Here is a 27,722-nt window from a genome sequence, read left to right on the forward strand (position 1 = left end):
AACTGAACCCGCGCTGGGAGCGGCGACCGACCGAGGACCAAGACCACAGGGAAACTGGCCCGCACGTGGGCGCGGACCCCCGTCCTGATGCAGCCGCTCTGAGCTCGTCTGCGTCCGCGTGGTGGCCCCAGAAGCCCCGCATGGGGAGAGGGGGCCCGGATGCAAGCGGGGGGGCCGGGGCAGCTCCGAGTCCCGCCGGGAGCTCGGACCCCACTCCCGGGAGTGACAGGCACTCACAGCCCGAAAGCCCTTCTCCACCGAGAGGAAGCTGGGCCTTGGAGAAACGGCCGCTCCAGGCAGGAACCAGCAGCCCAAGCGTCCAAGAGGCGATGGGGCCAGGAAGTGGGGAGAAGCCCGGCGCTGGTGGGAGCCGCTTCTGCAGGCTCTGAGGCCAAATGCAGAGAACCTGAGCTTCAAAATAAATACTGACAGAAAAGGGTACAGCTCGGAGGCGGAGCACGTGCTTAGCATGCGTGAGGTCCTGGGTTCACGCCCCAGTAGCTCCCCTAAGAATAAATAAATAAACCTAATTACCTCCCCCCACCAAAAAAAAATGACAGAAATGGATTTTAATAAACTCAAGGTTTAGAAACCCCCAGTCTGCACTGGTATGACTTTTGTTAAGGCTGGAGGGAGGGGCAGCTCTCTACAGCGTAAAATGCCAACTGACGTCGGTAAAGGGAGAGACAGAACGAGAAATGGCCACAGCTCCACAACAGCACAGCGCCCACGACCTCGGAAACCACGTGTGTGACAGGGACACGCCCTGCGTTCCGTGGGTCTGGGAGGTGTCCGGGGTTGAGGCAAAACCACTGGACAGCACTGGCTCGGAGAGGCACCCTCAGATAAGAAAGGACTTTTTTTTTAATGCAATAAACAAGAGACTGGTTTGGCAAGAGCTGGGCTGTTCATGTGGCTGTCGCTGGCCAGCCTGGGGTCCCAGGTGAGACCCAGCACAGTCTCCCTCGGAGCCCCAGCTCCCGCGTCGGCCAGCGTGCAGCGTGACTGACAGACCGGGAAGCTGGGAGCCTGCAGCCTGGGTCTCATCTTCCCAGCAAAAAGTACACAAGATGTTGAAGAAGCTACTGATAAATTTTTGTTGGAACAAAACACCATCCAAGAAAGTACAATTCATGACATAAAAGCTAAGGGTTGCAGCAGACCCCGGGTGCCTCTCCTGACACCATCCAGCCTTCACCCTCCCATGACTCTGAGCGCACCACTCCCTGTAAGTCTGTTCCTGCCGTCCTGCCACACTGTTCCCCACAGTGCCACAGTGCCCACCCTGAGCTGGTCCAGACACACCAAGGAGCCCCTGAACACTTGGCTCCCTCCCCGTACTCCTTGCTCAGCAACAGAGGACCCCCACCCACCTGTGGAATCACAGGGAGGGGGGAGACGGCCAGCAGGAGGCTCATGGGTGCAGATAGCCCACCCGTGAAATCCGTCCTGCCTGCGGGGTCTGCCCCGACATCCCACCTCCACTTGCGGACGGAGTCCCAGAGGCCCTCGCGGGGAACTGCACGTGCAGCTAGCTCCCGACGGCACCAGGGGAGCGTCCGCCCTCTCACCGCTCTCCGCACCTGCAGAGGCTGCACGGAATGCAGGGCACTGACCACTTCCCAGTGACGCACGAGCTCAGAGCAGCCAGGTGGGAGCGCTCACACCCGGGAGAGCAGCAACGGTGGCCACCAGAGCCTCCTGCCCCTCGAGGGCGCGTGCTGAGGCCACTTCCAACCCAGACACTGAGTTAACGAAGCAAACTCACAGGCTGCCCGGTCGGGCGCAGTCACAGCCTCTGCAAGGACGCACCCCCCTCACTGGCCACAGGGAATGAAGCGCCGGCAGACCTGCTCCCGGGAAGACGCGGCGGGCCGGCTCCATCCCGTGGCTGCTCAGGGCCCCTCCCTGGACATGGCGCCAGAGCAGGGGCACATGAGTGGGAGCCGGGGGCTGCCAGTCTGCCTGTTGGTGGGACCAGAACCACCGCCAGATGCTCTGGGTCAGGCTGGCCAGGGCAGCTCCGCGGCCTCTGAGCCAGAGATGGACAGGACCGGGAGGGCCGGGCCGAGCCTGTGTTAACACGGCCGCTTCAGGGATGATGGCCGTAGGGGAGGCGCCCGCAGAGACCTGACGCCCGAAGGCGGGTGCTGCACTGCTATAAAGGTGATGGAGGCTCTGGAATTCCGCGCTCCCGCCTCCACCATCCTCTCTCCTCTGTGCAAAAGCACCCGGGTCCCCAGAGCTGCCAGGAGAAGGGACGGAGGGAGGGCCTGTGTCCAGGCCGGGCTTGTGGGGGTCCATGCCCCACCTCAAGCTCCCCCTCCTGCCTGGCTGGGTGGAGCACCTGGTGGGGGCAGAGACCCCCGCCTCACCCCAAACGGGGTCCCACCTCGACCGCCTAGCACCGCCCCTGATGGCCGGGCTCTGGCCCCCACTCCCCCAGGCCCCCTGGAAGAGCCCCCAGCGGGCAGAGCCGGAGCCACAGGGGCAGCAACAGCCGTACAGGACGCTGACCCTGGTGCAGGTGGGACCAGCACCTGTGGGTCCAGCCCGACACGGAGAGAAAGAGACAGAGGACAGCCGCCCTCGTGCAGAAAGTTCCCCTTGTGGTGGGCTGTGTGACGTCCTTCCCAAGAGGACAGGATGAAGGGAGGGGAGGGGGACTCTGCGGGAGGACGCCAGGGGAGCAAGGCTGCACCCCGTGAGAGCAGGTGATAGCAGGTGACAGCAGGAGCCCGGCCTGGCGTGATGGGAGGGGCTGCAGCTCCGGGCTTCCTCCCCAAACCCCTGCCCCGGTCCAGCCCCAAGAAGAACCTCAGACAAACCACGTCAGGGCACGTTCCACAGACACGTGGCCGGCACTCCTGCAAAACGCCCAGGTCACAAAACAAGGGAAGTCAGAGGAACTTTTCAGCCAGAGGAGCCCGAGGACACGTGACGACGGAATGTCCCGTGGGGTCCTGGGTGGGAAGAGGACATAACGGGAAAGAATGGAAATCTGAGGGAAGGGGACTGAGCTCACGGAACTGTGCCAGCGCGGGACCGTTAACGTAACGAACGTCCGGGAACTGCTGGGTCCCGTGCCGCCTTCTCCGTTTCCTGTGAAGCAGAACTGTTCTGAACACAGAGGCTGCTGAATCACACAGAGGCCAGGGCTGGGAAGCGCCTGCAGGTGCCCCAGCTCCGCCCCCCTCGGCCTCCACTCCGCCTGGGGCTCACCCACCCCTCGGCCTCCACCCCAGGTCACACGGGCCCGGCCGTCTAGGCTCACCCGCGTCACCTGGGAAGGCCTTTCCCAGCACCAGCTCTCCTGAGTCACTGGAGGGGGTGTCCAGGCAAACACAATCATTTACCTCCGTCCCCTCCAAGACCACAGTCAAAGGAAGAGAAACACTGATTAACCCACAACAGCACCAACAAGCAGGACCCTGGGAAGCGGGCGGCCACGGTCCGCAGGAGATGGGCCGGGCCGAGCCCCGCCAGGCCACGAGCTGGAGGGTCTGGGCGCAGGAGACGGGCGCCCACGGTCTCTAAGGAGGAGACCCCAGCCTCACCTGAGGCGGCGTGCAGGACAGGGGCTCGGCCAGGGGCACAGGGCACCCGGGACACTGCGCCGGGCCGTCCACGTGGGCACATGACCAAGGGCACACCTCCCAGCAAAACAAACCAAGAAAAAGACCCCGGGTGGAACCAAAGGAGGGCCCAAGGGATGCCTGAGAACAAGGACATGAGGGCTCAAAGTGAGCGCCTCACTCCCCTGCCCACGGCCACCACCCTGCCTACCAGGGTCTGAGCGGGGCCGGTACTGCTGTGTGAGGGGGGAAACGACCTGCTCCCCCGTCCCTCGGGCGCCACTCTCTGCACGGAAGGAAGGTGACGATAGCGGGCACCCACCCGCGGTGCAACGGGCGACCGACATACGCATGGACCTAAAGCCAAGCGCTCGGTGGCTCCCGCAACGCCTCTGGGCGACAGACAGGGCCTCGCACCACAGTTAATAACCTCGAAGAAGCGGCGTGAGCTCCCACCGCTGGCACAAGAGCGGGACACTCTCTGACCCAGGACGGACCTTCAGGGTCACAAAGGAGCTCCTGGAAGCAGGAAAGTAAGGACAAGACAGCAACCCCAGGAGGCGGCTCGGACAAGAAAAGCAAGAGAAGGCGAGACAGAAGCAGTGGGGGACGGACAACCAGAGGGCCGGCCCACGAGGGGTCGGCGGGGGCCGCGGGGAAGGGCACGAGAAGCGAGGCGACGGGCAAAGGCGCAGCCGGGCGGGAGCCGCCGCACCGTAGCCCCGCTTCCCGCGGAGAGCTCCCAGCACGAGGGCCGGGGAGGTCCCCGTCCGGGCACGTCACCGAGGAGTTTGAGACCCTGAGACCTCCAGGGGAGCGAAAACACACAACAGTGAGGGGCCTCTGAGCAGCGACCAGGCAGGAAGCGCGTGGGCGACAGCCAGTCCCCAGGCACCGCGCGCTGTCCTAACGCGGGCTCCATACCCAGCCAGACCAGCCCGCGCGTCCCACTAGGTCTCAAAAGATGTGCCCCCCGCCCCCGTCTCACACCATCTCTGGAGGGGTCTCCACTGGACATTAAGCCAAGGGGACAGAGGGGCTGGGGATGGAGGAAGCCGGCCGAGCAGCGCGGAGGGGGAGCTCGCGGATGACGCATGCGAGGTTCCCGGACCCGCTGTGCAGGGCCTGAGGGCACCAGGAGGGCCGTGCCACCGGCGTCCAGGGAGGGCGGCCCCTGCTCCGGGAAGATTGTGGGCAAATTTGAGACAGGACTTAAGAAAACTATGGAGGAAAATCAAGACACGTACTAACCATAAGGGAAACCCGAAGTCACACAGGACAGGAAACGGACCGAGCGGCTCGCGAATACTTACGAAACCCATGAAACACAAACACTCAGTGATTACACAGCCCCCCTGGGCGCAGAGGGAGGCGAGCCGAGCAGACGCGCCCCGAGAGGGAGCGGAACAAGCAACGCCCCGCGGGGAAGCACGGCTTGGGAATCTGGAAAAAAGTGCCCGGGAAGAGCCACGTTCCGCGCAGTTGAAAGCAAGCCGGTTGAAGGGTGGGAGGGAGCCTGGAGACACCTGTTCCCTCTCCTTAAACCACGTGGACTGTTCACATCTTAAAATAGAAACATAAGGAACCCATAATTCTGGACGTGAAAATGAGGAACAGGACAAAGTCCACACACCAGCATTTCCGGACCAGGACGAGCCTCACTCCATCTTCCCGACAAACCCATTTCACAGGGACGGAAACGGAGGCGCAGGCGGGGGGCATGGGGCCACGTGGACCGGGCAGCCCCGGGCCCTGGCCACAGCTCGCTCTCGGGGGCCCTTCCCACAGCCAACGTGGAGACGCTCCATTTTGCTGTAAATTAAATCTTTTTTTACTTGCCACATTTAAAAGAGGCATTTGAGAAAGCAGACTTTAGGGGGAGGATGCAGCTCAATGGTGGAGCGCGTGCCTAGCAAGCAGGAGGTCCTGGGTTCAGTCCCCAGCACCGCCATTAAATAAATAAGTAAACAAACAAACCTAATTACCCCCCAAAATAAATAAACAGAAAGATAAAACTTAAAAAAAAAGTCAACTTAAAGACAAACTGTGCTTAGAAAAAAAAAAAGGCAGACTTTAAAAAGACCAGACACACTCAAGCCATCAGATTAAACACTTAAGCACAAATTCAGGGTCCCCTCCAGCCACCAGCGTCGTGTGTACGAAGTCTTGTTCCCCCAGTCAGTGATCAGGGACTGAGATGAGCTGAGACAGCCCCCACGCCGCCAGCCATCACCACACCTTAGGAACAAGCACCCACAAAGGACGGCTCGCCAGCGAGCTGGCACCCGGGCCTCTCCCGACCTGGCCCCTCCCCTGGAGGGGGCGGGGCCCCGGCTCACGGTCTGACCCCCGGGGAGCAGAACGGGCTGGGCCCGGCGTTGGCCTCGAGACACGAACGAAAGGCAGAACGAAAAGTGAATGAGGTGGCCTGCTCTACATGCCAGGGTAACCCTAAAAATAAACCGTCACGCCCAGACACACCGGCGGGGACCTTGCGGGGCCCCTCCTGTGTGAGCGGTGATGTCCGCAGCTTCATCACAGGACAACTCAAACGCTCCGTGGGCAGTTGGTTCAGGCAGTTCATTGTGGACAATGGGGTTCCTGCCCCTCCCACAAAATAACAAGCTGTTACGGATGGACACCCTGCTCTGGGCTAGGAGCTGGGGACCCCAACGGAGCATGACACGCCACCCACCCCTGTGGAGCGGTGGCCCTAAGTGCCGCTCACCCTGCGGGAGCGGCGGGAACAGCGGGAACAGCACAAGCAAAGGCCCGGGGCAGCGGGGATTGACCAAGGTGGCCCAGCCCCTGGGCGCGAGGCGGGGAGGCGGGGAACGGGAAGGCTTTCCGCTCTCAGGATGCAGCCGAGAGGCGTGGGACCTGCAAAGAGGGTTTGTCCTCAGTGGGACTGACCGGGTGTCACCTCGGCCCTGGCTCTGCAGGGCGCGGTTCCGAGCCCTCCTCCTCTCTGCAGGACAGCCCCCAGCACAGGGTGCCAGCAAGGGAGCAACTGCTACCCATGGCTGTGGATCCTCAGTGGAGTTTGGAGCCAGACCCCAGCCGCCCGCCAACTGAGCTCCAAGATGGCGAGAACTCCGTGGGCTTCGCTGTCCTGGGGAGTCAGAAGAGACCCAGCCCCCCGGCCACACTGATATCAGGGGAACAAGACGGGGGTCTGGGGTGCTCCTGAAGCTCCTGAAGCAGGGAGTTCCCGCTGGGACCGCAGACAACCCTGACGGGGGGAGTCGGTGTCCAGGGGGTGGCCGAGGGTGGCCTCCACCTGGAGTGCCCAGTCTGGACTGACCAGGGCACTCGGCTGCTCCGTGAGACCGACTGGCAGCCGTGGAAGTAACGCTGGAAGGTTACCAGGCTCTGGGCTGGGTGAACGCACACACACTCCTTACGTAACCGCCGGGGCTGGGAACGCCGAGAAGGCGGCCGGTTGGCGGCTGGCGCGTGAAGGCAGGAAGGCGGTGAAGCCGCTCAGACCTGCCCGGACGCGGACGCAGGTGCACCCTGCCGCAGCCCCACCGGCAGCATCCACACAGGATGGGGGCACGCCTCAGCCCGCCCCACTCACGGCTTCCCCGGAGCCCAGCCGAGGCCCCGAGGCCGGAAAGCCGCGGTCCCAGGGCAGTGTCTGCCCTCCAAGGGTCCCCGCGGCCCTGCACTGGCGGCGCGTGATGGCGAGGAGGAAAGAGGCCAAGCAGTTCCGAAGAAACTATGACACAGCTGATTTCTGCTCCCCGGCCAGCACACGTGCAAGCCAACACCGCCCCTCTCCCACACACCCCACCAACGGACCGCTCGTCTCCCAGTTCCAGGGTCTAAACACAGACGGGTCGCCCTGCGACCCGGGCCGGCTACAGAGCAGCCAGTGTTTCAGCGGCCCTTCTGCCCCTGGGGGAGGGGTGCACTCTGTCTGGAAGGGCCTCCTCGCCACCCCAGCACCGTGCACACGAGGGGGAGCCTGCCACCCTGCAGCCCACCCGCCTGGCTCCCCGCCAGCCTGGGGGGTGCTGTCCGCTGTTGTTTTTGTTTTTTACAAAAACACCTTGCAAAATGGACGTCAGAAAAGCACCCACATTCCCACATCCCCACATCCCCACCAGTGACATGCAGCCCCGGGCGCAACTGACTCTACCTCCAACCATCTCAGAACGGAGAACCAGCCGCTGGGGCCACGCTCATCGCCGACCTCCGAGGCCAGGGCGGAGGAGCCGGCCTGTCAGCGCTGGCTGCGCCCCCAGACTCCGATGCAACCTGTCCACGCAAAGACCGAGCCAGGACGAGGGGCCTGCGGGAGCTGAGCCGCTCTGCGGACGGAGCTCAGTGTGGGGAAACAGGTGCGGGCCGCCGCCGCCGCCAGCCAGGGGCTCCAGGCTTCCCCATCGCGGTGCTGCCGACACTCCGCTGGCAGCAACGCACACGCACGCTTGCTTGGCAACGGCACTCAGACCCTCCACGGAGAAGGCAGCAGGCAGGCCCCCAGCCAGGGTGTCAGATGGAAATGAGGCTGCTTCCTGAGCCAGGCCTCGGCCACACACGCCCCGATCTAGGGGGTACGTCCCCTCCCCACCCCCGCGTCAGCACCTCGCTCACCGGGTGTGCTCCCCTGGGGCTTGTTTCCAAAACCTGCCCCCTCAGAAACAAGAGCCCCTCAGCACTGCCCCCCTCCCCCCGACTCGGCTGGAGCTGCTCCAGCCACAACCCTGCCTGGGGCCAGCGGCCCCCGCACGCCTGTGCTCGGAGCATCCCTGCAGAGGGGAGGCTGCGGGCCAGGCCGCCAGGCCAGCCGAGATGCGGACTCGCGGCCTCGGCCGCTGACCGCACACGGCCTGTGCAGAGAAGGCACGGGCGACGGGCATTACTCACAGGCTTTCTCCTGCCTCCTCAGCTCAGGCTCTTTATGCTCTACGGAGCGGCAGGCGTGGAAGGAGGCATTCTCCTTCCTCCAATGCGCCAACGCTGCCCCTTGCTCCCCGGACCCCGACAATAGGCAGGGTGGGCTCAGATATTTAAAGGAAGGCTGGCCGGCCCGTCCCCCGCCTCTCCCATCCCTGCCTCCTCATGTCTCCAGGCCCGGGTGGTACCCGGCTCCCCTGGGAAGCTGGAGCCAGCAGCTGAGGCACCAACTAAAACACGGCCTGGATATCGAGGAGCTGACGTCACAGGACAACAAGCATCTCTGTGCTGAGACAGTCCTGAAAGGGAACGCAGGGCCATGGCTCGGCCTCCCAGAGCCTTTCAAACCCAGCGTCCGTGGGGACAGAGCCCAGCTGGCCTGGGTTCGCCAGATCAGGCTCGCCGGCCAGGACACGGGGACACAGCGGCCACCAGAGTGCGGGCGACCTCCGACCTGTGTCCACAGAGGCCAACAACAGGTCCAGCCCAAATGCTCAGAGGCCCTGAGCCCTGGGCACTGTGGCTGGAGGGGTGGGATGGAGAGAAGCTGTGGGTCAGGTCCTCGAGCTGAGCCCTGGGTCATGCGGTGGTTCTGTGTGGCTGCTGCTTGGGGGGAGGGGGCAGAAATGGGGGAACAGAGCTCCCGGGGCCACCACACACAGGGAGGTGAGTATCGAGTGACTGGCCTGGAATCGCACCTGTCCCAGCCTAAGGCTCCCCGACACATGGCCTGTGTCCTGCCGACACTGGCCAGGGCAGACCCTCGACCCCTCAAAACTCAGCATCCAGGTCTCACCGGTGGAAGGTGAGCACTGAGCCATTTCCCTCCAATTCCAAGGTCACCGGCCTGGTCCAGCTTCCACGAGCCCTGGTGCTCGTGCCAACCCTACCTGGCTGGCTCCAGGCTGGGGGCCAGGAAGGATCAGGAACTTCTCCCCACCCTCCACACCACCCCCAGCTGGCGCACATGCTGGGAAAGGCAAGTGTCCCAGCTCAAACCTCCCGCCAGGTTATAAGCAGTGTCAGGCTCACACTCATTCGTGTCCACCACAGAGTCCGGGCCAGGGCTCTGGGTTCGAGCTCCAGCTCCTTCACTAGCTATGGACTGGAGTCACTCTGGAGCTTCTCTGACCCCTGGCTGACCAGCCGGCCAGGTAGGGCATCTCGTAACACATGAAAACCATGAACACAGCACCAGACGCACCACTGGAGTGGAAGGTCCCCAAATTTCCTCCACCGGAAATAAGGCTGGCGAACGACAAGGTAGGGGTGGCTTTCCCACTGGGCTGACGAAAATCTAAATCCCAGGACTTCAAGACACGTGAACGTGGACGAGTCTGTACGAAACGTTTCTGTCTCAGCTGGTTTCCCACCATGGCAGCAGCTGAGCAGCTGCGGCCGAGCCCAGAGAGCCCAGACAGCCCAGGCATTCGCTGTCTGGTCTTCGCAGGAGAGGTGTGCCCACCCAGAGGCTGCGGACCTCTGACACCCCGGGGCCGCCGTGCCCACAGCGGGCTTCCGCGGGGAACGCAGAGTCAGCCCGAGTCAGAGAGAAGCTTCGTGTGCGAGCGGCTTTGCGTCACGGCTGTTGCCCACGGCCCATGTCTCTCCTGCAACCCGTCCCAAAACATCCAGCTCTTCAGGCCCCTAGAAAACTCAGGCTAAACTTGAAGACGGCTAATTTTTTTACTGCAAGCATATTTTAGGTGGAAAAGTAGCTTTTGTTGCAAATAATCTGAGACAAAACACAACGTGGCTGGATTTGTAAAAAAACAACACACACTTACGAGAACCAGGGAATGAGGGGCGCCAGGGACCTTGGTGGGACTCCGCAGTAATCAGCCCACGGTGCCTGCTCCATCACCCCGTCGACCACGGGCCCCCACCCACTCTGAGGACGCTGGGTGGCCTTCAGCACCTGCTGGGGCACCGACCTCCCACTTGATCGGCCAGCAGGGCCAGGGGAGGCGGCGAGCTGGGCTCCCTGGGCCCTCAGCCTGTTCCCGGGGCCCTTCTGAACTCTGTCAGTGCTCACCCGGGGCAAGCGTGGGAGACTGAGGCACAGGAAGCTGCACCCCCTGCCGGGAGCCCACCCTAGTTTCCCCAGGTGGGTGTCCACCAGAGGTGCAGCCCCGCCAAGGCCCCGCCCTGCCCAGCTCTGCCTCTGGGCAGTTGCCCAGCGTGTGTCCCGAAGCACACAGAGCTTCAGAGCCAGAGAACAGTCAGGGCAGCCGCTCTGGGCCCAACAGGTGGGCGGATGAGCGAGAGGTGGTGGGACGGAGGGGCCGCAGCCCAGGTCTGGGGGTGCTGCTAAGGCCCTGCGTGATCCCCTCCTCTCCCACAGCCCTGGCAGGGAGGCTCCTCCGCTCACAACCCACCGTGGCCCCTGCAGCGCGTGGCTGTCCCTCAGCAGCCCTGACCCAGCCCGCTCCACCGTCACCACTCCTCTGAGCTTCTGGGGCTCCTGACAGGCGAGGAGCCCAGGCGGCCCACAGAGGCTGTGCAGGGGACAGAGTTACAGACAGAGCCAGTGGTCAAGCACCCTCCTGGCTACAACTCCAGACCCCACCAGACCAGAGGGGAAAGGCTGAAGAGGGTCCCAGCTTCTCACGGTCCTGGCCCAGGTACAATCTCCCACCCCTGGGGATGCTGTCCCGGACACCGTGCTTGGCCCCAGACCCCACACAAGGGCCACCCGGGCAACAAGCAGGGTCCTCTGCAGGGGAAGCCGTGCTGCCCGCCCCTCGGAATGTGGGCTGCCTTCCCCAGGGAGCAAGCTGGAGGGGGCCGGTCCTAAACCAGCCAGCCCACCAAACAACCCAGCAAACAGCCCACCAAACAGTCCAGGGACGCCCCTGTCACTCACGTGTGCAGGCAAATGACACACAGCGCACGGCTGCCGCACCTTCCAGGAAGGTGATGCCGCCCCCCGGCGGGGGACTCGCTCCAGCTGTCCGTCACCCCCCCGGGCCACAGCCCCCCAGGCTGGAGTCAGGTCCCCAGGAAAAGCGCCTACAGAGGAGGGGCCGGCAGGAGTGGCCGATGGGGGTCCGATCACATGGGTAGGAGGGTGGCCAGACATCAAGGACAGTGGCCTTTGAAGGGGCTGACAGGGCAGTGGGCCAGCAGCAACTGGGCAGCAGGGCCCCAGTGTCCGTGGGAAAACGGGCAAAGGTCTTGGCCACGCTCAGCCCTGCTGGGCCTGCCACTGCCGGAGGCCCTATGGACGTGCCTCCCAAACCCACAGCTGTCCACAAGCCCAGGTGGTGTTCCTGACCACCCGCACTAGCCGCACACAGACCACAGCCCCCAGGTGGCTCACAGGGACCCTGTGTCACGAGGGGGGCCCGCACCCCTGGCGGGCCTGGTGTGAATCTACCACCCACTGTCCGACGCAGGGGCCCACCCACCTCTCAAAGCTCCGCAAGGGACCCCGGCCCAAATGCTGCAAGGGCACTGGGCTCCCCGCAAATCCACACGGCCTCCGCCACAAGGCTTCACGCCAGAGGCCTGCAGAAACCCTGGGCAGAGGGCGTTTCCCGGGGACAGACCCCATCCACGCAGTGCGGGGGGGGTGTCTCACCTGAATGCAGCCGACCGACGGTCCACATTCTCACCCCCGGAACCTGCAGGGGTTCACAGACGTGATGAAGTACGGGCCTGGAGGTCGTCCGGTTCACTGAATGGCCCGAAATCCAGGGACACGTCCTCGTAAGAGGGGGAGGAAAGACAGGCAGACAGGAGGGGAGATGCCGCGGAGGATGGAGGGAGGCAGCGGCTAGAGTGGGGCGGCCGCCACCAGCAGTGACCAGAAGGGCTGGAACACGTTCTCCCCCAGAGCCTCCCACAGGCTCCACCTCCAGGCTGTTCTGAGCTCGTGGTTTTTGGTTGTGTGGCCCCAGGAACCTACCCCACCCCCAAACATGCCATGAGGCATCGGGGCGGGGTGAGGGGGTGGCCGCCTGTTGCCCAGTCCCTGCCGTCCCTCCCCAGGCCTGCCCCCTGCTGTCCGTCACAGTGACCACCCGCCCTCGGGGGCCACGGCCCAGGTCTGTGTGCCGAATGTCCCACAGGCTCCCCGAGTCCCTGGCTAGAGGGGTGGAGCACAGACCTGGAGCTTTGGCCACAGGAGACGGAGAGGAGACAGTCCAGCCAGACACCAGGCCAACCCTGGCATATGTCTTGGATGGACCTAAGACTGAAGCATAAGAGACAGCGTTTCTGCCGCTTGGGGCGGCCAGAAGGGAAGGTGTTACGAGATCTGAGCAGACAGAAATCCAACAGCAATACTTCCATGTGCGCAGAGGCTGGACGAGGCGCCTGGCGGCAGGCAGGGCAGGGAGAACCCATCCACACAAGGCGGACAACGCGGATGGAGCACGCGGGTGGCAGCGGGGCCCCAGGTCACGGAGCCTCTCTGTGCTGCTGCCCGCCCTCCTCTCGGCCCTGGGCTGCCTATGCACCGGCCTGGAGCCAGCAGGTGGACCTCCCTCAGACCCCGGTGCTGCCGCAACACTCCTGTGCCCAACAAACCAGCCGGCCACCACTGGCTCACCAGCCCGCAGGTCCTGCCGTGCTGAGGACGTCACTGCCAGGCCCACCAAACCTACAGGACTCTGAGTCCTCATTGTGCCCCGCGCGCCACCCCGGATGCCCTGGAAATGCACTTCCACCTGGTGGGAAGGACCCTCCCCGGTCCCTCAGCTCCCACCAGGCCTTTGGTGACGACAGCAGGGAGCCTGGCCTCCCGCCTGACCCGACGGCACGTCCACCTCCGCCGCCTGCACGTGACAAGCAGCGTGGGGCCCCTGAGCGCTCCTCATGCAGGACCCGGAACCAGACTGAAGCCACGCCCTCCGAAAGCGGGGTGCCTCACAGGGCCCTGCTGACACTTTACCCTGAACATGCTTCGACACGCACAGACTCGAAAAGTCCTCGAAAAGTCCTTGACATTGTGGCCAGAACAAAGCTGCCGACTCAGCACCGTAAAACCCTTCAACCTGTGCACGCACGGGTGTTCACAAGAGCCGAAGGGCAGAGACGACCCGAATGTGCATCGACAAGCGAATGGGGACACAGAACGGGACAGAAACACCTGAAGGGAGACTCTCCAGCCACGAGAAGCGATGATGGGACGGCCGGAGAGACGTCAGACAAGGACGGCGAGGCCTCAAGCGCGCGGTGGACCAAGGGGAGCCGCCGGGCACACGAGCGGCCCCAGCCCCAGCAACAGCGCCCCCCCCCCCCCGGTGCCCGTGGGACGCTCCCCAGGGCAGACATCGTCCGAAGCGTCTCCTCCGACCACGGCAGGACAAGTGGGAGACCAACAGCAGAAGGAAAGCCGGGGGATTCATGAGTGTGTGGAAAGTAGGGGACACGCTCCTAGACGGCTGGCGGCCAGAGAAGAAAGCATGAGGGAAGTCAGGGCGCAGCATGCCAGGCCCCAGGGATGCAGAGGGGCGGAGGGAGGGAGACCCACTGCCTTGGAAAGCAAGGGGGGCTCAGACCGGCAGCCGGACTTCACAGCTTAAGGACCTAGAAGATCGCGGTTGATCAAGTCACCGGCAATTGGAGACCCTCACAGAACGGAAAAAATGCTCAACCTCCTACCCCTCACTCCTCCCCGGAGGCCACAGGGGCGAGCCTTCAAGTTCCAGCCCTCTAATCTCTCGGTCTTGTGGGCGACCAGCCTCATCCTGAGACCAGCAGGGGCCCCACCCTAATTCACCTCGTTAGCAGAAACTCACGGAACTCCTAATAAATGACAAAAGACGCTCCTATGTGTCACAGAAGGAAGCCCCCTCAGCACAATAAAAGCCAGACATGAAAGGCCACCGCAAACGCCACCTCAACGGCCGAGGACGGAAGACTCTCCTCCACGGGCTGGGACAAGACAGAGACGCCCACCGGCGCCCGTTCTCCTCGACACGGCGCTGGGAGTTCTACCCAGAGCAACTAGGCAAGAAAAGCGAAAGGCATATAAGCCGAAAAGGAGGAAGTAAAGTTCCCTCTGTTCACAGATGACATCGAAAACTCTCAACGATTCTGCAAACAAGTTGTCAGAATAAACGAATTCAGCAGAACAGCAGGATACGAAGTCAACACACAAAAATCAGTTGCATTTCTATCCACTAGCAATGAAACAACCCAAAAAGGAAAGTTAAGAAAATAGTTCCATTTACGTTAGCATCAAGAATAAAGTGCTTAAGGACACACCTAACAGGGTGACGGACTTGTACACTGAAAACTGTAGAAGTGCTGAGAGGAGTTACACACAAGTCAGTGCAAAGACACCCGTCCGTGGATTAGAAGACTTAATACTGCTAAGATGCTAACAGAACCCAAAGTGATCTAAAGAATCAGTGCAATCTCTATCAAAACCCAATGATTTTTTTTTTGGCAGGAATTTTTTTAAAATCCTAAAATTCACGTGGAATCTCAAGGGACTCAGAATAGCCAAAAAGATCTTCACAAAGAACAAAGCTGGAGAACTCACAATCCTTGATTTCAAAACTTACTGCAAAGCTTCAGTATCCAAAACAGTGTGGTATAAAGACAAATCTACGGAATAGAATACACGGCCCAGAAATGAACCCTCACACGTGTGGTTAAATGATTTCCAACAAGGGCGCCAAGACCATTCAGTGCGGAAAAGGTCAGTCTTCACAACACACGGTGCTGGGAAAACTGGGTGTCCACACACAGAAGAATTTCGCTGGACCTGTACATAACACCACACGCAGAAATGAACTCCAAATGCACCAAAGACCTAACTGCAAGATCTAAAACTATAAACCCCTTAGAAGAACACATAGGGCAGAGCTTCCAGACATGGGGTTTGGCATCGATTTCTTGGGTGTGACACCAAAGGCCCAGGCAACAAAAGAAAAATAGACAAATTCATGGAAAAGTGCACTTTTTGTTCATCAAGTAACACTATAAACAAAGTAAAAAAGACCTCACAGAACAGGGAAGATACTTGCAAATCCTGTATCTGGTATGGGGTTCATGTCCAGAACACGCAAAGAACTCCTGCAGCTCCGCAACGACAGACAAACAGCCCACTTCACAACGGGCAAAGGACTGGAACAGGTATTTCTCCAAAGAAGACACACACGTGAAAAGATGTTCAGCATCACTGGCTGTCAAAGAAACGCAAATCCAAACTACGGGGCCCCACCTCACACCCGCTGGGACGGCTACTGCCAAAACGGAAACCAACCAGCGTGGGCGGGGACACGGAGAAACGGAAACCGCGTGCACCGCTGGTGGGGACGAAGAACGGTACAGCTGCCATGGAAAGCGGTGTCGACGCGCCTCGAAAACTTGAAGAAACAACTGCAAACAACCCAGCAATCCCACGTGCACGTCATGTGCCCGAAAGGACAGGGAGCAGCGTCCTAAGGAGAAGCTCCTGACCCACGTTCACGGCAGCAAGACTCACGGGAGCTAAAGACATGGAAGCAACCCAAGTGCCCATCAGCAGAAGACGGAGGAGCAGAGCGTGGTCCGTCCTCACAAGGGAACGTTATTCAGGCTTTAAAAGGAAGGAAACGCTGACGCCTGCTACAACCTGCATGAACCCTGAGGACGTTACGTGAGCCAATCGCGAAAGGACAAATCTGGTGTGACCCCTTTCTTGAGGTCCTTAGGGGAGTCAAAATCCTAGAAACAGGAAGGAGGAGATGGGTACAGGGACTGGGGCCAGGGAGTGAGTGTTTAACGGAGACTGAGTTCAGTCTGGGAAGATGGAAGAGTTCTGTGACCAGACGGTGGTGACGGTCGCACAAAAATGTGAATCCAGTTAGTATCGATGAAGTGTACACTGAAAAATGGTTAAGATGGTAAGTTTTATGTGTACTTCACCACAGTAAAAAAAAACTGGGAGGAAAAAAGGAATGAAGTTCCGATACACATTACCACACGGGTGGACTGAGAACATCGCGCCAATGTCAGAAGCCAGTGACAAAAGACCACACGTCACACGTTCCGTTGACACGAAATGTCTGGCGCAGGCAGACCCAGAGGCAGCGCGGAGCCTGGCGGGGGTCAGGCGCCAGCGGAGGAAGGAGAAGCAGCGACTGCAGGCGGGCGTGGGCTTTCCTTGCCCAGTGCAGTTTGCCGGCAGTGGGGGTGGCGGACGAACAGCATGGTGAATGCACCAAACGCCACTGACTTGTTCAGTGTGATGTAGTCGATTTTACGTTATGTGTACTTTAAACAATTTTTTAAAAACTCCATTGAACCAACTAAATGCAGACTGACAACCTGAACAGAAGGTGCCGGAAGGTGCTCTGCGGACATGAACACAGGCTCGGCTGGGGCGACGCGGCGCTTCCCGCGGGACATGCCCGCGCCACCGCGTGGCTGCCTCCTCCACTTGCCCGTCCCCGGCCACAGTGCGTCTGTCCCACCAGCCCTCCCCACGTGGTCCTGACCCAGATCCCACCAGCCTGACCCCTCTCACTCACCTGGCCAGGAACCCAGGAACCCGTGAACACGGCTCCCACGCAGGTGCCAGAATCCCACAGAGCACCCGGGCCGCCGGGACCAGAGCGGGGCAGTCCTACTGTCCAAGATCAGCAGCACAGCTGCGTCAGCGAGCAGAGCAGAGGAGGGCACCCAGCCCTCGCCGCCTGTCAGCCTCTCACCCCAGTGCCCGGCCTCGCCGCAGCGCCAGAGGAGCGTTCCAACAAAACAGAGCGGCTGGAGCCTCAGAGCCGCCCCTGGAGAGCATCTCAAGGACCTGCTCACCTGCAGGACGGAGCCACATTCCCCACATTCCCCCACAGTGACGCGGCCTTCATCTGCATGTCACCCCACGTCCACCTCACCCCGAGCCCTCGGACACCGTGACCCCCATGATCCCACACCAGCACTGCAGCAGCCGAGCCAACCCGATCACCAACCCCCACACAAGGTGGAGGGGAGAGCGAGCCCAGGGCAGAGCGGCGTCCACACGGGGATACACCAAGGAGGGCAGGGAGGCACAAGGAGGGCAGGGAGGTCGTGGCAGAAAGGGCAGACCCAGGACTCTCGGGCCAGCTCTGCCAGGGCCCCGGGCTCAGCTGACGGCCAGCTCCAGCTTCTGGGACACCGGACGGATGGGAGGCTGAGACGCAGAAATGCCTGGGTGTCCCCAGCGCCACGGGCAGCGTGGGCTGTTGGTAACATCTCTGGGCAGGTAAGCACAAGTCTGTCACCATGGTTCAAAGCCATCTGGGTCACAAATAAATCCAGCTGGGGGGCCTCTCCCACAGAGCACAGTTGAGGGGACCCCCACCTTTCCAGCAGGAACGTCTATTTTATTTTATTATTTGTGTGTCCAAAAAGACATATAAACTGTCAAAAGTGTAACTTTGCTCCTTTAGGGTGCTCGTCCCTCTCCATGAGATGTGGGCACCCAGAGGGAGGGATGGGGGCAGCCTCGTGGGGGTGGAGGACCCCGAAATCCACCTGGCTCCGAGCCCCCCACCAACGGGCTCCTCTCCGGCCGCCTGGGCTCCTGCCAGCCAGCTTTGCCATGAAGTCCACTCCCGGCTGGCCCACCTGCCTCCCAGCACCATTGCAAGTCCTACCCACTAAATGTTCTCCCGGACCGACACCACTCACGGCAGAACCACAGGTGCACACCAGTACCTGCCATCCGGGACCAGGCGGCCTGGTGTCTTCCACCCAGGCTGGACTAGCTGCTGAGCGGTGCTTACCCATGGAACTGGCTCCCCACCCTGCTTCTCAGCGTGGCTTCCAGGCCTCAGAATCTCAAGGTCCCCGTTCCACCTCTTTATTACCACTGTCTGACACTGGCCCGTCATCTGCCTCCCAGACAGGACGCACTGGGGCTCCTCCACCCACCCGCCCTCCCCGAGAGGCCCCTCACGTCCACCACCATGTCCACCTGCCATGGCAGCACCTCCACCACCCCCTGGGCGGTTCTGGCCTCTTTAGACCCCCGTGCCAGGATGCCACGGTCAGACATCTCCACGGCCTAGCTGGCGCCCCTCCAGGGCCCCCCGTTCTCCTTGGGGGACCCCAGAGCCCGGTCCTGATCACTGGCTGCTCCCTCCAACAACCTCTGCAGAGCCAAGGGCCCCACACCCACCTCGAGCCCCACCTCCTCCCCGAGATCCAAGACTCACACGCTCACTGCCCACTGAACACGTTCACTGGGTCCGATGGACAACACAAGCTCGGCCCACCTCTGCTTGAATCTGCTCCTCCCCACACAGGGCGCTGTTCCACCCAGGACCTGAACCGGAGCCCACCCTGTGACGACGCCCTGCTGGGAAGGGGGCTGAGCCCAGTCCTGCGAACGAACTCAACACGCACCCACTGTGGCCCAGGCCCCCCCCCACCCCAGGCCAGAGGCCGAGCAGGGTCTGCGTGGCTGGTGTGAAGTTTCTCTACGCCCCAGCCAGGGGTGCCCTGCCCCAAGGGACGGGTTGGGGCGGACTACTCGGGGGCCAGTATGGACTTGGAGGGGCCGATCACCAGGTTTGGGGTGGTCGTCGCTGGAGCAGGGGCACGGGGCCAGCGTCCAGCTGTCACAGCCAGGGCCCTTCCCACCAGGGGGAGATCAGGCCATGTTCTGGACTTTCCCTTGTGCCACCAACAGACCAAGCCAGTGCCCTCTCTGATGGCAGGCTTGTTGGCCAGAACACACACTCAGCCAAGTGCAGAGAGGCACCAGTGAAAACCCCACATGCGGTCACATCAGCTGCCCACTCTGCCTTTAGATGCCCCACGAGGGGCACTGGAGCCGCGGGCCACCCATCACCCACCCTCCCCCTCCCGGCACACCGCACCAACACCTCCACTGTGGCCACGACCCGCGCCGTGGGAGAGAGGTGGTACTCACTGTCTTCTCCCGGACAGGGCATGCCTGGCTCCTCGGGGATGCTGGGGAAAACTGCACAGGGAGAGAGAGACAGTGCGTCAGTGCCACTGCGGCCTCGCGAGAAGCCCTGCTCTGGGGCAGGCTGACCGGACGCACCTGCCCACAAAGCCCACTCGTGGTGAGAGCCCACTCTCGGGAGATGCTCGTTAATGAGCCTTGGAACCCAGTACATCGACAGGTAACAAGGTGCCAAGTGCCCTCTGATAAGACTTGGAGATGCCCTGAAAAATCCAGGGGAAAAAGCAGTCAGAGACCCGGCTGACAGCCGTCGGAGGAGAACTGGTCTGTATTGATAAATCAGCATGGAGATGGGCAAGAACTGACGCTCCTCTGAACACTGACTTTTGAAAGCACACTCATCCCACTGCTTCTCACTCAAGAAGGAGCTCAAAACTCAGCATGTTAAATACACCTGGAGCCTCCACGATGAGCCACTAAACAGAAGCTCGCGCGATACATCTTAGCTGAATGCCTTTCTCCTAACTAAAAGGTAAAGGGAACTTTAAAAGCACCAAACTTTGTAATGCTGAGAACCAACGCACAGATGTCACCACCCCAAAAACGAGGCCTGCGGTAGGCTTCACATTTAGCCACAGGCACAGAAAGGGCTACAAAAGCTGCGTATTCTAACCACCCGCCCGCCCGGTTTTGCGCTCCAGCCCCCGCTCTTGGGCTCAGCTGCCGGCGCCCCGCGCACGAGGACGAGCTGCACCAGGGCGGCCACGCTGCCGGAGCCAAGTGGGCAGTCCCGCAGACACCGGGGGCGCGGTCTGAAGCCCTCAGTGCAACGGCTACCCTGAATCGAGAACAGTGCCCAGTGCTGAGGTTCACCGGCTGAGGGAGGCTGTGAGCCTAGGGGAAGCCAGAGGGAGGGCCTTGTCCAGCCCGGAGCAGGGCTGCAGCCCTGTCCCCTGCTCTGCCTGCAGGCACGTGGGTCCCAGACCCTCGGAGCTCCGGGAAGGGTGAGGGCAGATGAACGAGCCCAGGCTACTGACACCCCCGACAATACCGGCCCCCAGGAAACAAGGGTGGTGAGAGCCGACAGCCGGAGCCCAGCTTCTGCAGCCACGATCTGACAGAAGAGGCGCAGCAGAGTCCCCGTCTTGCCCCCGGCACCCAGGCTAAGGCCAGGCGCACTCGCCCGGAGAAGAGGGTTTCTGCCTTTTTGCCGGGAAGAGCAGTTGTATCTGGAGTGATAAAACGTGACAGAGAAAAAAGCAAAGCCAAACTGCACCCTATTCCACATCCGCACGTTCTCTGGCACGCTAAGATCTCAAACTGTGACCTTCCGTGTGGCGTCCGGCCCGACAAAGACGCCCATGGCCAAGGAGGTGCCCCCCCGCTCCCCAGACCGCCCCGCCGGCCAGCACTGACCGTGAATGATGAGACCTTCGTCCCTGTGCTGACAGGACAAGCGGAAGGCCTCCTCCAGCTCCATCTGGGAGGACACAGTGCAGGGGTCACCTGGGCGGGCAGGAGACATTGCTGAGGCCACCGCAGGCCCAAGCCAAGGGGCTCAGGATGGCGGGCATCAGGCCCCAGTTCGGGAAGGCAAAGTCCTGCTGCTGGTGACTGGTGGCCCAGAGCAGAGCGGGCGGGTCCCAGAGCAGCCAGACTAGCAAGTCATCTGTCCAAGCCCCGCCTCAGAGTCCCCCAACCCCCAGGGAAGCGAGTCCACGCAGAGCTAAGAAAGCCACTCGGAGCGAAGCTGGGCTAGCTTCCCGGCTTGGGTGAGTGAGAACACTCTTCTAGGCAGCCCCAGACTGGACGGAAGGGCTCCCTGCCCTGTGCTGCAGGACAGGAGCAGAGAGACGCAGACAGCCAGCGCCCACGTGCCGGGCCCTGACGGAAGGGGCGCAGCTAGAGTGTCTGCCCTGTCCCCCGCGGCCAGGCTGACAGTGCCAGGCACAGTCATCCAGAGGAGGGGGTCTCTCCTGGACCGTCCCCCAAACCCAAACCCTTTGCTTTCTCACAAGCATGCCTGACTGTGAGAGAGGAGGAACGGAGCGGGACCAGGCGACACTAGGGCCACCAGAAAAGCCGAGGACACGAGAAAGGAAGGTTACATAAGGAGGATAAGGGCCTGCCCATGGCGGGTAGGGGGCCCGCAGCCTCTCCCTGGGGCCCAAGACCAGGGCAGGCCTTGCAGGGGGACACTCACCTCCCACCCCTAAACCCAGGCCCTCCACGCGCCTGCTGCCAACCTCTTCCCAGGAAGCAGTTTCCAACGTCCCCTCTGGGGAAGCTGGCTAGTTAAACTTGACCAGTTCAGTCCCAGGGTTTTCACCTCCCCCTACCCCCGAGGGGCCGCACCCACTCCCCTCCCCAGACTGAGGTTTACAGTCCGATGGACACATGCCAACCTACCTTCACTGTCCACCCACTTGAGGGTGAGCGGGTGGCCCTGGTGCAGACGGCACATCTCCCTCACCTCCTCACAGAGCTCGTCGAAGGTGGTGGCCGAGTCCAGGCTGGTGATCAGGATGTCCCTGGGGCAAAGAGGACGGACAGGTCTCACCACCGGGTGTGCTTAAATCACGGCCCCCTGCTGCCCACCCCTTCCTGCTGGAACTGGCCATATCTGCTCAAAGACCCTCAGCACGTGCTCCTCGGGGACCAGCACAGCCCACCTGCACCACAGCCTGTAGCATCCTGGCAGATGGGGAAACTGAGACACAGAGGGCTCACCCAGTCCATCAGTGGGGGCTCCAGAAACCAAGCCCCCACTCCCACCCACCCCAACACCCTGGGTCACCCACACCGGTACCAGGCACACTCGCCCCTGACCCAGCATCCACCGGTCCACCTGCGACAGGAGCCCTGGAAGTCTGTCTGCCATCCCTTCACCTTTTACCTCTCCCTGTGCCACGAACCCCTCCACCCCGCAGTTCCGCCCCTAAGTGGAAGCTAGCCTCCCCCCGGCCAGTGCTTCAGGGCCTAGAGGCCAGGCAGTGGCCCCTAGCAGTCTGGAAGCCCTGACACGAGGCTGGGCCCCTGGACACCAGGCCTATCACCAGCCACAGCAATTCAGCTCTTCCCCACCCAGGGCAGGACTTCAGCATGCACGGGGAGGGGCCGTCCCACCCCCACGCCCAATGTCCTCCCGAACCTGAGTCAGGCAGCCCCTCTGAGCAAACAGGGCCCCCTGAGGCTGCCAGCTCAGGACGGTCAGGCAACCGCCTGAAGGACTGTCGTTCCCTGGGTGCCTGGGAGGGGACCAGGCCCCAGCATCCAGCCCTGGGCCATGCACAGAGCAGGCCCTTGATAAGGATCTGGACAAGCTGGAGCTGGAGAGACTGCGGCGCTGCCTAGCTGTGTCTGTGATTTTTTTTTCTCTCTCTTTTTTTAATGGAAGTATAGCTCGTTTACAGTGTTGTGTCAAAAGTTTCTGCGATCTCACAAAAGCGGTCTTCTGAGACTCAGCCTGGCAGAACAGGGTCTCCACACCCAACCGAGGGACCCCCTGAAGACACAGGAGCTGCTGGACCCCACTTCAGACTCCGGTGACTACACGCCCTGCAAAGGCCCAGCTGGTGGAGGGGGAGGCCCTGATCTCCAGCTTTTGGAGGGACTGTGGCGGAGGTGGGGGGACGGGAAAGGACAACCAGGAGAAGCCATCGCCAGTGGGAGCCGCTGAAGCCCCCCCCCTTTAAGAACAGTGTCTTCAACACATCTCAGCTCCTGACCCTGCTGCTTAAAAATAACCTCCCTCCCGGAGGCAGCAGCAGAGAATTCCACTTGGACCTGCGGGGTTTGGATCAGTGAGCACGGTTCTTGGTGGGTGCTCTCCAGTGCCAGCGTCAGTGCTGGGCTCTGAGGACTAAGTCTGCCAACTCAGACAGTCCCGGGGGAGAGGCACCAGCACGGAGCACTTTGGGAAGAGCACGGGGAGGAGTGAGCGAGCGCAAGCTGGACTGGGAAGGAATGGTGGAGCCTGGGGCAGAAGTGGGGGGGGTGTGACAGGGAGGAGGGAAAGAGGAGCGGGAGGGGAGGAGAGAGGAAGGAGCAGAGGTTGGGAATGGAAGGAAGAGGAAAAGTGTAGGGTGTGGCCCCATCAGCCTGGGGAAACCGGACTCAACAGGTCACATATCCCTCGGTAACCAAAGCACTCTCCAGGGGCCCTAGCCAGGGAGGGGAGGGAGGGGCGAGGGACAGGACCAGCAGCCGCCCAGCCAGAACTCCCAGGGGCTCCGGGGAACTCTGCCCAAGACTCCAGCCTCACCCACCTCCATCCCGGGCTCAGTGCTGGAGGGGCCTGGGGGAAGGCAGGGGGTCCGGTTCCCACCCACCCCCTGGCCTCTCCGGGCGTGGACTTCCTTTCATTAGGAATCAACTCTGATTTTTCCAAAAGCCGCTTGCTGCTCAATCCCATGGCTCCAGACAGGGAGGACGACCATGTCTGATACTGAGACCCCCGTTCCTTGCAGTGGGCAAGCAGGAAGGACCAGTATGAGGACCAGGACCTAGCTGGCATCTCGCCAGTTCAGCCCATCCTTCCAGGAGAGAAGACAAGATTCCCCAACCTCCTGAGGTGCGCTGGCCCAGCGTCCCTCAGAAATCCTTCGGTGGGGCTCTGCCACCAATTCTGCCCCCCCGCCGCCCCCCCCCCCCCCCCGCTCCCAAGTGATCAGGCTGAGGACAGCAGAGGGCAGGAGGAGAGGCTTGACAGACACCCAGACAAGGTGTGGTCACCCGGTCAAGAGCCTGAAGCCCCACCTCGGGTGCACCACAGTGGGGACCACCAAGTTCAACTGCGGGCCAGTGTTCGGCTCCCTTCCCCTTCCCCCAGCAGAGGCGACCCTGGGAGCAGCCCGTCTGATCTCGGGCGTCTGGAGTCCAAGACAGGTGGGAAGCAGCGGCAAAGGCGCCTAGCTCTCCGATGAGCGCCGTCTGCACTGCGCTAGAAGGGGCAGAGGGGTTCTGGTCTCCGGTGGCCAAGAACCCAGCGCTTCCTGGGCCAGGCCAGGCGCTCTGGTCACTGACCCCCGTGAGGCCCCCTCGCCCCACTTCACAACGAGGCAGGTCGAATCCAGGGCGCAGTGCGCGGACGCAGGGCCCGGAGGCTGTCCCAAAGGTCCAGTCACCAAAGGAACCGCGCCCCAGCCCTTCCAGGCGCCCTCCATTCGTCCAACCGCCGGGGACTCACCGCACCTGGCCTTCTCCGGTCAATAAACTTTTGTTAAACGGAGACCTCTGACTCGGTAAATTGGGAAAAGTTCAGGAAAACCTCGATTTTTAAAACTGTTAGTTTTCACAGTTTGAGAGAAACTTTCGTCCTTACGGGTCTGTGGCTTAATGTTCTGACGAACTTTCCAGGGAGACACTCAACACAGTGGTGCCCGGGGCTGTGGACCGTGCCCGACGCCCGCCTCCGGCGCCACAGGGTCCTTCGGGCAAGTCCGGGCCCAGGAAAATCTCCTCCAGGCAGGGAGAGACCCTTGCGGCCGCCGCGCTCCGAGCCGGGCCCGGCGACCCCGCCCTGCCCGCGAGTTCTCCCGCCGGTGACGTCCAAGCGAGCCCGCTGGAGCGCCCACCTCGCCCGGCGCCGCCGCTAGGCGCTGGCGCGTCAGGACCTCCCGGGACGCCCCTCCGCCCAGAGTGGCCTCGCGGTCCCACCCCTCCTGCGCCACGGCCGGCTGCCCACAGCCCTCGGCCTCCCGAAGTAGCGGCGACACGGTCCCCGACGGCCGGCGCGATCGGGGGCCGCTCCCGGCGCCGGCTCGGCCCTCCGTCCCGCGGGCCTCGACGCACACGCCCCCGGCCCGGGCAGGGCTCCGCCGTCCGACGCTCGCGCTCACCCGTTGTAGTGCGCCTTCAGGCGGACGCGGCCGCCGCTCCCGTCCATCTTGGGGCCCGTCCTGCTGGGCATGGCGCGCTCCGCCGGCCGCCGTCAGCGCCGCGCCCCGGACGCTCGGGCCATGGCGCGGAGCCCCAGCGGCCGGGCCGCGGCGCAGGTGGGACCGACGGTGGAACGCGGAAGGGAGCGCGCGGCGCAGGGTCCGAGGGACGCGAGTCCCGCCAACTCCGCGGAACTTGGCGGCGGGCGGGGCAGGGCGGGGGCGCGGCCGACGGGCGCGCGCAGGGGGTTCGGGGGACGCGCACGGAGTCCGGCGTCAGGGCTCGCCGGCGGCGGGGGGGTCCGAACATGGCTGACCCGAGACCCAGCCGGCGGCCAATCGGCGGGGCGGGCGGACCCGGGGCGGGGGCGGTGGCACCTGCGGCCAATGAGGGCGAGGCGGGGCCGCCACCTGGGCCAATCCCCGGGGGACCCTGCGGCTTCGGCCCAATAGCGCGGCGCTGGGCGGACTACCTGTCGGGCGGGGCGCGGCCCCACCTGCGGCCAATGGGAGCGCGTGCGGCCCCGCTCTGCCCGGCAACGCGCGCCCCACGCCCGCCCCGCGCGCTGGCCCCTCGGTGAAGTGGGCTCTCGGGGCCGCGGTTCCCAGGTGGGGCCCCTGGGCTGCGCGCCCTGGGAACTTATTGGAAATACGGGCCCTCGGCCCAACCCAGACTGGTTGAGTCGAAACTCCAGCAGTCTTTGCTAACAAGCCCGGGGAATTCGGGGCGAGCGCTAGTCTGAGAGCCGCTGAGCTAGGGGACAGCGGGGAGGGGTCTCCCTAGAGGAGTGCGGCAGCCGCTCAGACCTTTGACTCCGAACGGCGCTCAGACTGCGGTGACCCGCGTCCGGCCAGCTTACAGACGCGGAGACTGCGAGGAGCAGAGAACCCGGCGAAGGTCACCGCAGGCAGGTGCGGGTTCAGCTGGTTCTCCCGGCCCCAGCCGCCCTCCTCCCGCTGCGGAAGGTTTGTCTACACTCGCTAGCCTTCCCCCTCTGCTCCAGTCCACTCCTCGGTCCAGGACAAGGAAACCGCGTTTGTGCAGGTCGCTCTTGACCTTCACTTCTGAATCCACAGCTTCTTTGGGTCTTACTAACACCGTGCATTTGTTCTGGACCGTCGCCTCGAACTCTACCCACACCCCCGCCCCCCAGGTGCCTGCATTCCCCTTAAACGCGGGATCCGGTTTTCCCTGAGGAACCCATCCCTTGCTGGTTGCATCCCAGGGAGCCCAAACCTGCAGTTTGCGGGGCCCAGGTGGGCACTCCAGACTCAAGAGGTCTGCGGCTGCCTCATCCCTGCCGCCCCTGCAGAACCCGTTGCCTCCCTCCCCTTCCCTACCCCACCCTGTTGGCAACCTCTGACCCTGGACTCCGGCCCTAGGTAAGCCACTCCTCACCTGGACAATTGTAAGAATTCCCATTCACACACTTTCATTCCAGAGATGCTTCCTAGCGCCTCCTGGTACCAGGTGCTGGGGTGTCCCTGGAGAACCAAGTAGACACAGGTCACAGAACCCATGCTCTCCTCAGAGATGGCCGCCGAGACACCTGTTGACAGCCCACTGCTCACTAATTAAGCTGCTGTGAACGTTCCCGTCTTTGAAAACAAACAAACAAACAAACAAACAAAAAAAGTCTGCACCCCACACCCGTCCACCCATCGGTCCATTTCTCAGTTCTTCACAACAAAACTCCTGCCTGGAGCTGTCTGCAGCCCTTGTCTCCACTTTATCTCTCCTGCACTTTCTCTGAGCCCCTCCCTTCCCCCCACCATCACCACCAACTCCTGTGTTTGAAATACAATGGCCGATTCTCAGATTGTTTCTTAGTTGGCCCTTCACAGTGTGCTCACCCTAGGATTCTGCTCCCTCCCTCCTCTCCTCATCTCCCCCACTGCTGCTTCCTGCCACCCCACCCCACCCCTACCAACCCCACCTCTTCTTTGGTCCTCTGAGACCCTTGAGCGGCTCAAGCCCACCTCCAAGCACCACCCCAGGCTCAGATTCCCCCACCTCACCCCTCCCGTGCTTCCAAACCTCCCTCAGACATGCCCTTTTTCCATTCTCAGCTCAGAGCTACCTTTGCCTCCTCACACCCCCATCCCCCAGATTCCAGCCTCGTCTGGCCACTTCCGTTGCTACCACCTGGTCTGAGCCGCGCCCTCCATGCTGGGATTCTTGCAGCAGCCTCCAATTTCCGTAAAACATAAGTCAGCCCATGTCCGTCTGTCGGGCATTCAAAACCTGCAGTGGTTTCCATCCTCAGGGACCCCAGGCCTTCTGCCCTCCCAAGTGGTCTCCTATTGCCCCAGCCCACCCAGCTGCATCGGCCTCGGCCTTCTCATGTGCCATCCCATCTCCTGGGAGCACCTGTGCCCAGACCCACACTTCTTTGGAGTCTTCTCGTCATCACTGATGCCCGTTTTCATCCACCCCCAACGCAGGCAGAGGGGTCCCTGGCGGTCAGTTGCATGTGAAGGGGGTGGAGCCCAGCATTTGCCCAGGGA

General features: G+C 62.3%; 1 protein-coding gene across 3 annotated transcripts in view; it reads right to left on the reverse strand.

Annotated features, from left to right (window-relative positions):
• PRKCZ (protein kinase C zeta) overlaps positions 1-25,282 on the reverse strand; it is a 93,424-nt gene extending 68,142 nt beyond the window's left edge. The window contains exons 1-4 of one of the 3 annotated variants that reach the window (XM_064494164.1): positions 25,176-25,282; positions 21,745-21,866; positions 20,752-20,841; positions 19,339-19,389 (exon numbers count right to left, since the gene is read on the reverse strand). In XM_064494164.1, the coding sequence (XP_064350234.1) occupies positions 19,339-19,389; positions 20,752-20,841; positions 21,745-21,866; positions 25,176-25,246 (334 nt within the window). In that variant the 5' untranslated portion in view covers positions 25,247-25,282. Of the gene's footprint in view, positions 1-7,719; positions 7,765-19,338; positions 19,390-20,751; positions 20,842-21,744; positions 21,867-25,175 lie in introns of those variants that run through there. The other 2 variants (XM_031463845.2, XM_031463847.2) reach the window with 2 other exon arrangements.
• Between the last annotated feature and the right edge of the window lie 2,440 nt (positions 25,283-27,722).

The sequence above is a fragment of the Camelus dromedarius genome, chromosome 14, assembly GCF_036321535.1.
Source record: "Camelus dromedarius isolate mCamDro1 chromosome 14, mCamDro1.pat, whole genome shotgun sequence".
Taxonomy (NCBI): Eukaryota; Metazoa; Chordata; class Mammalia; order Artiodactyla; family Camelidae; genus Camelus; species Camelus dromedarius.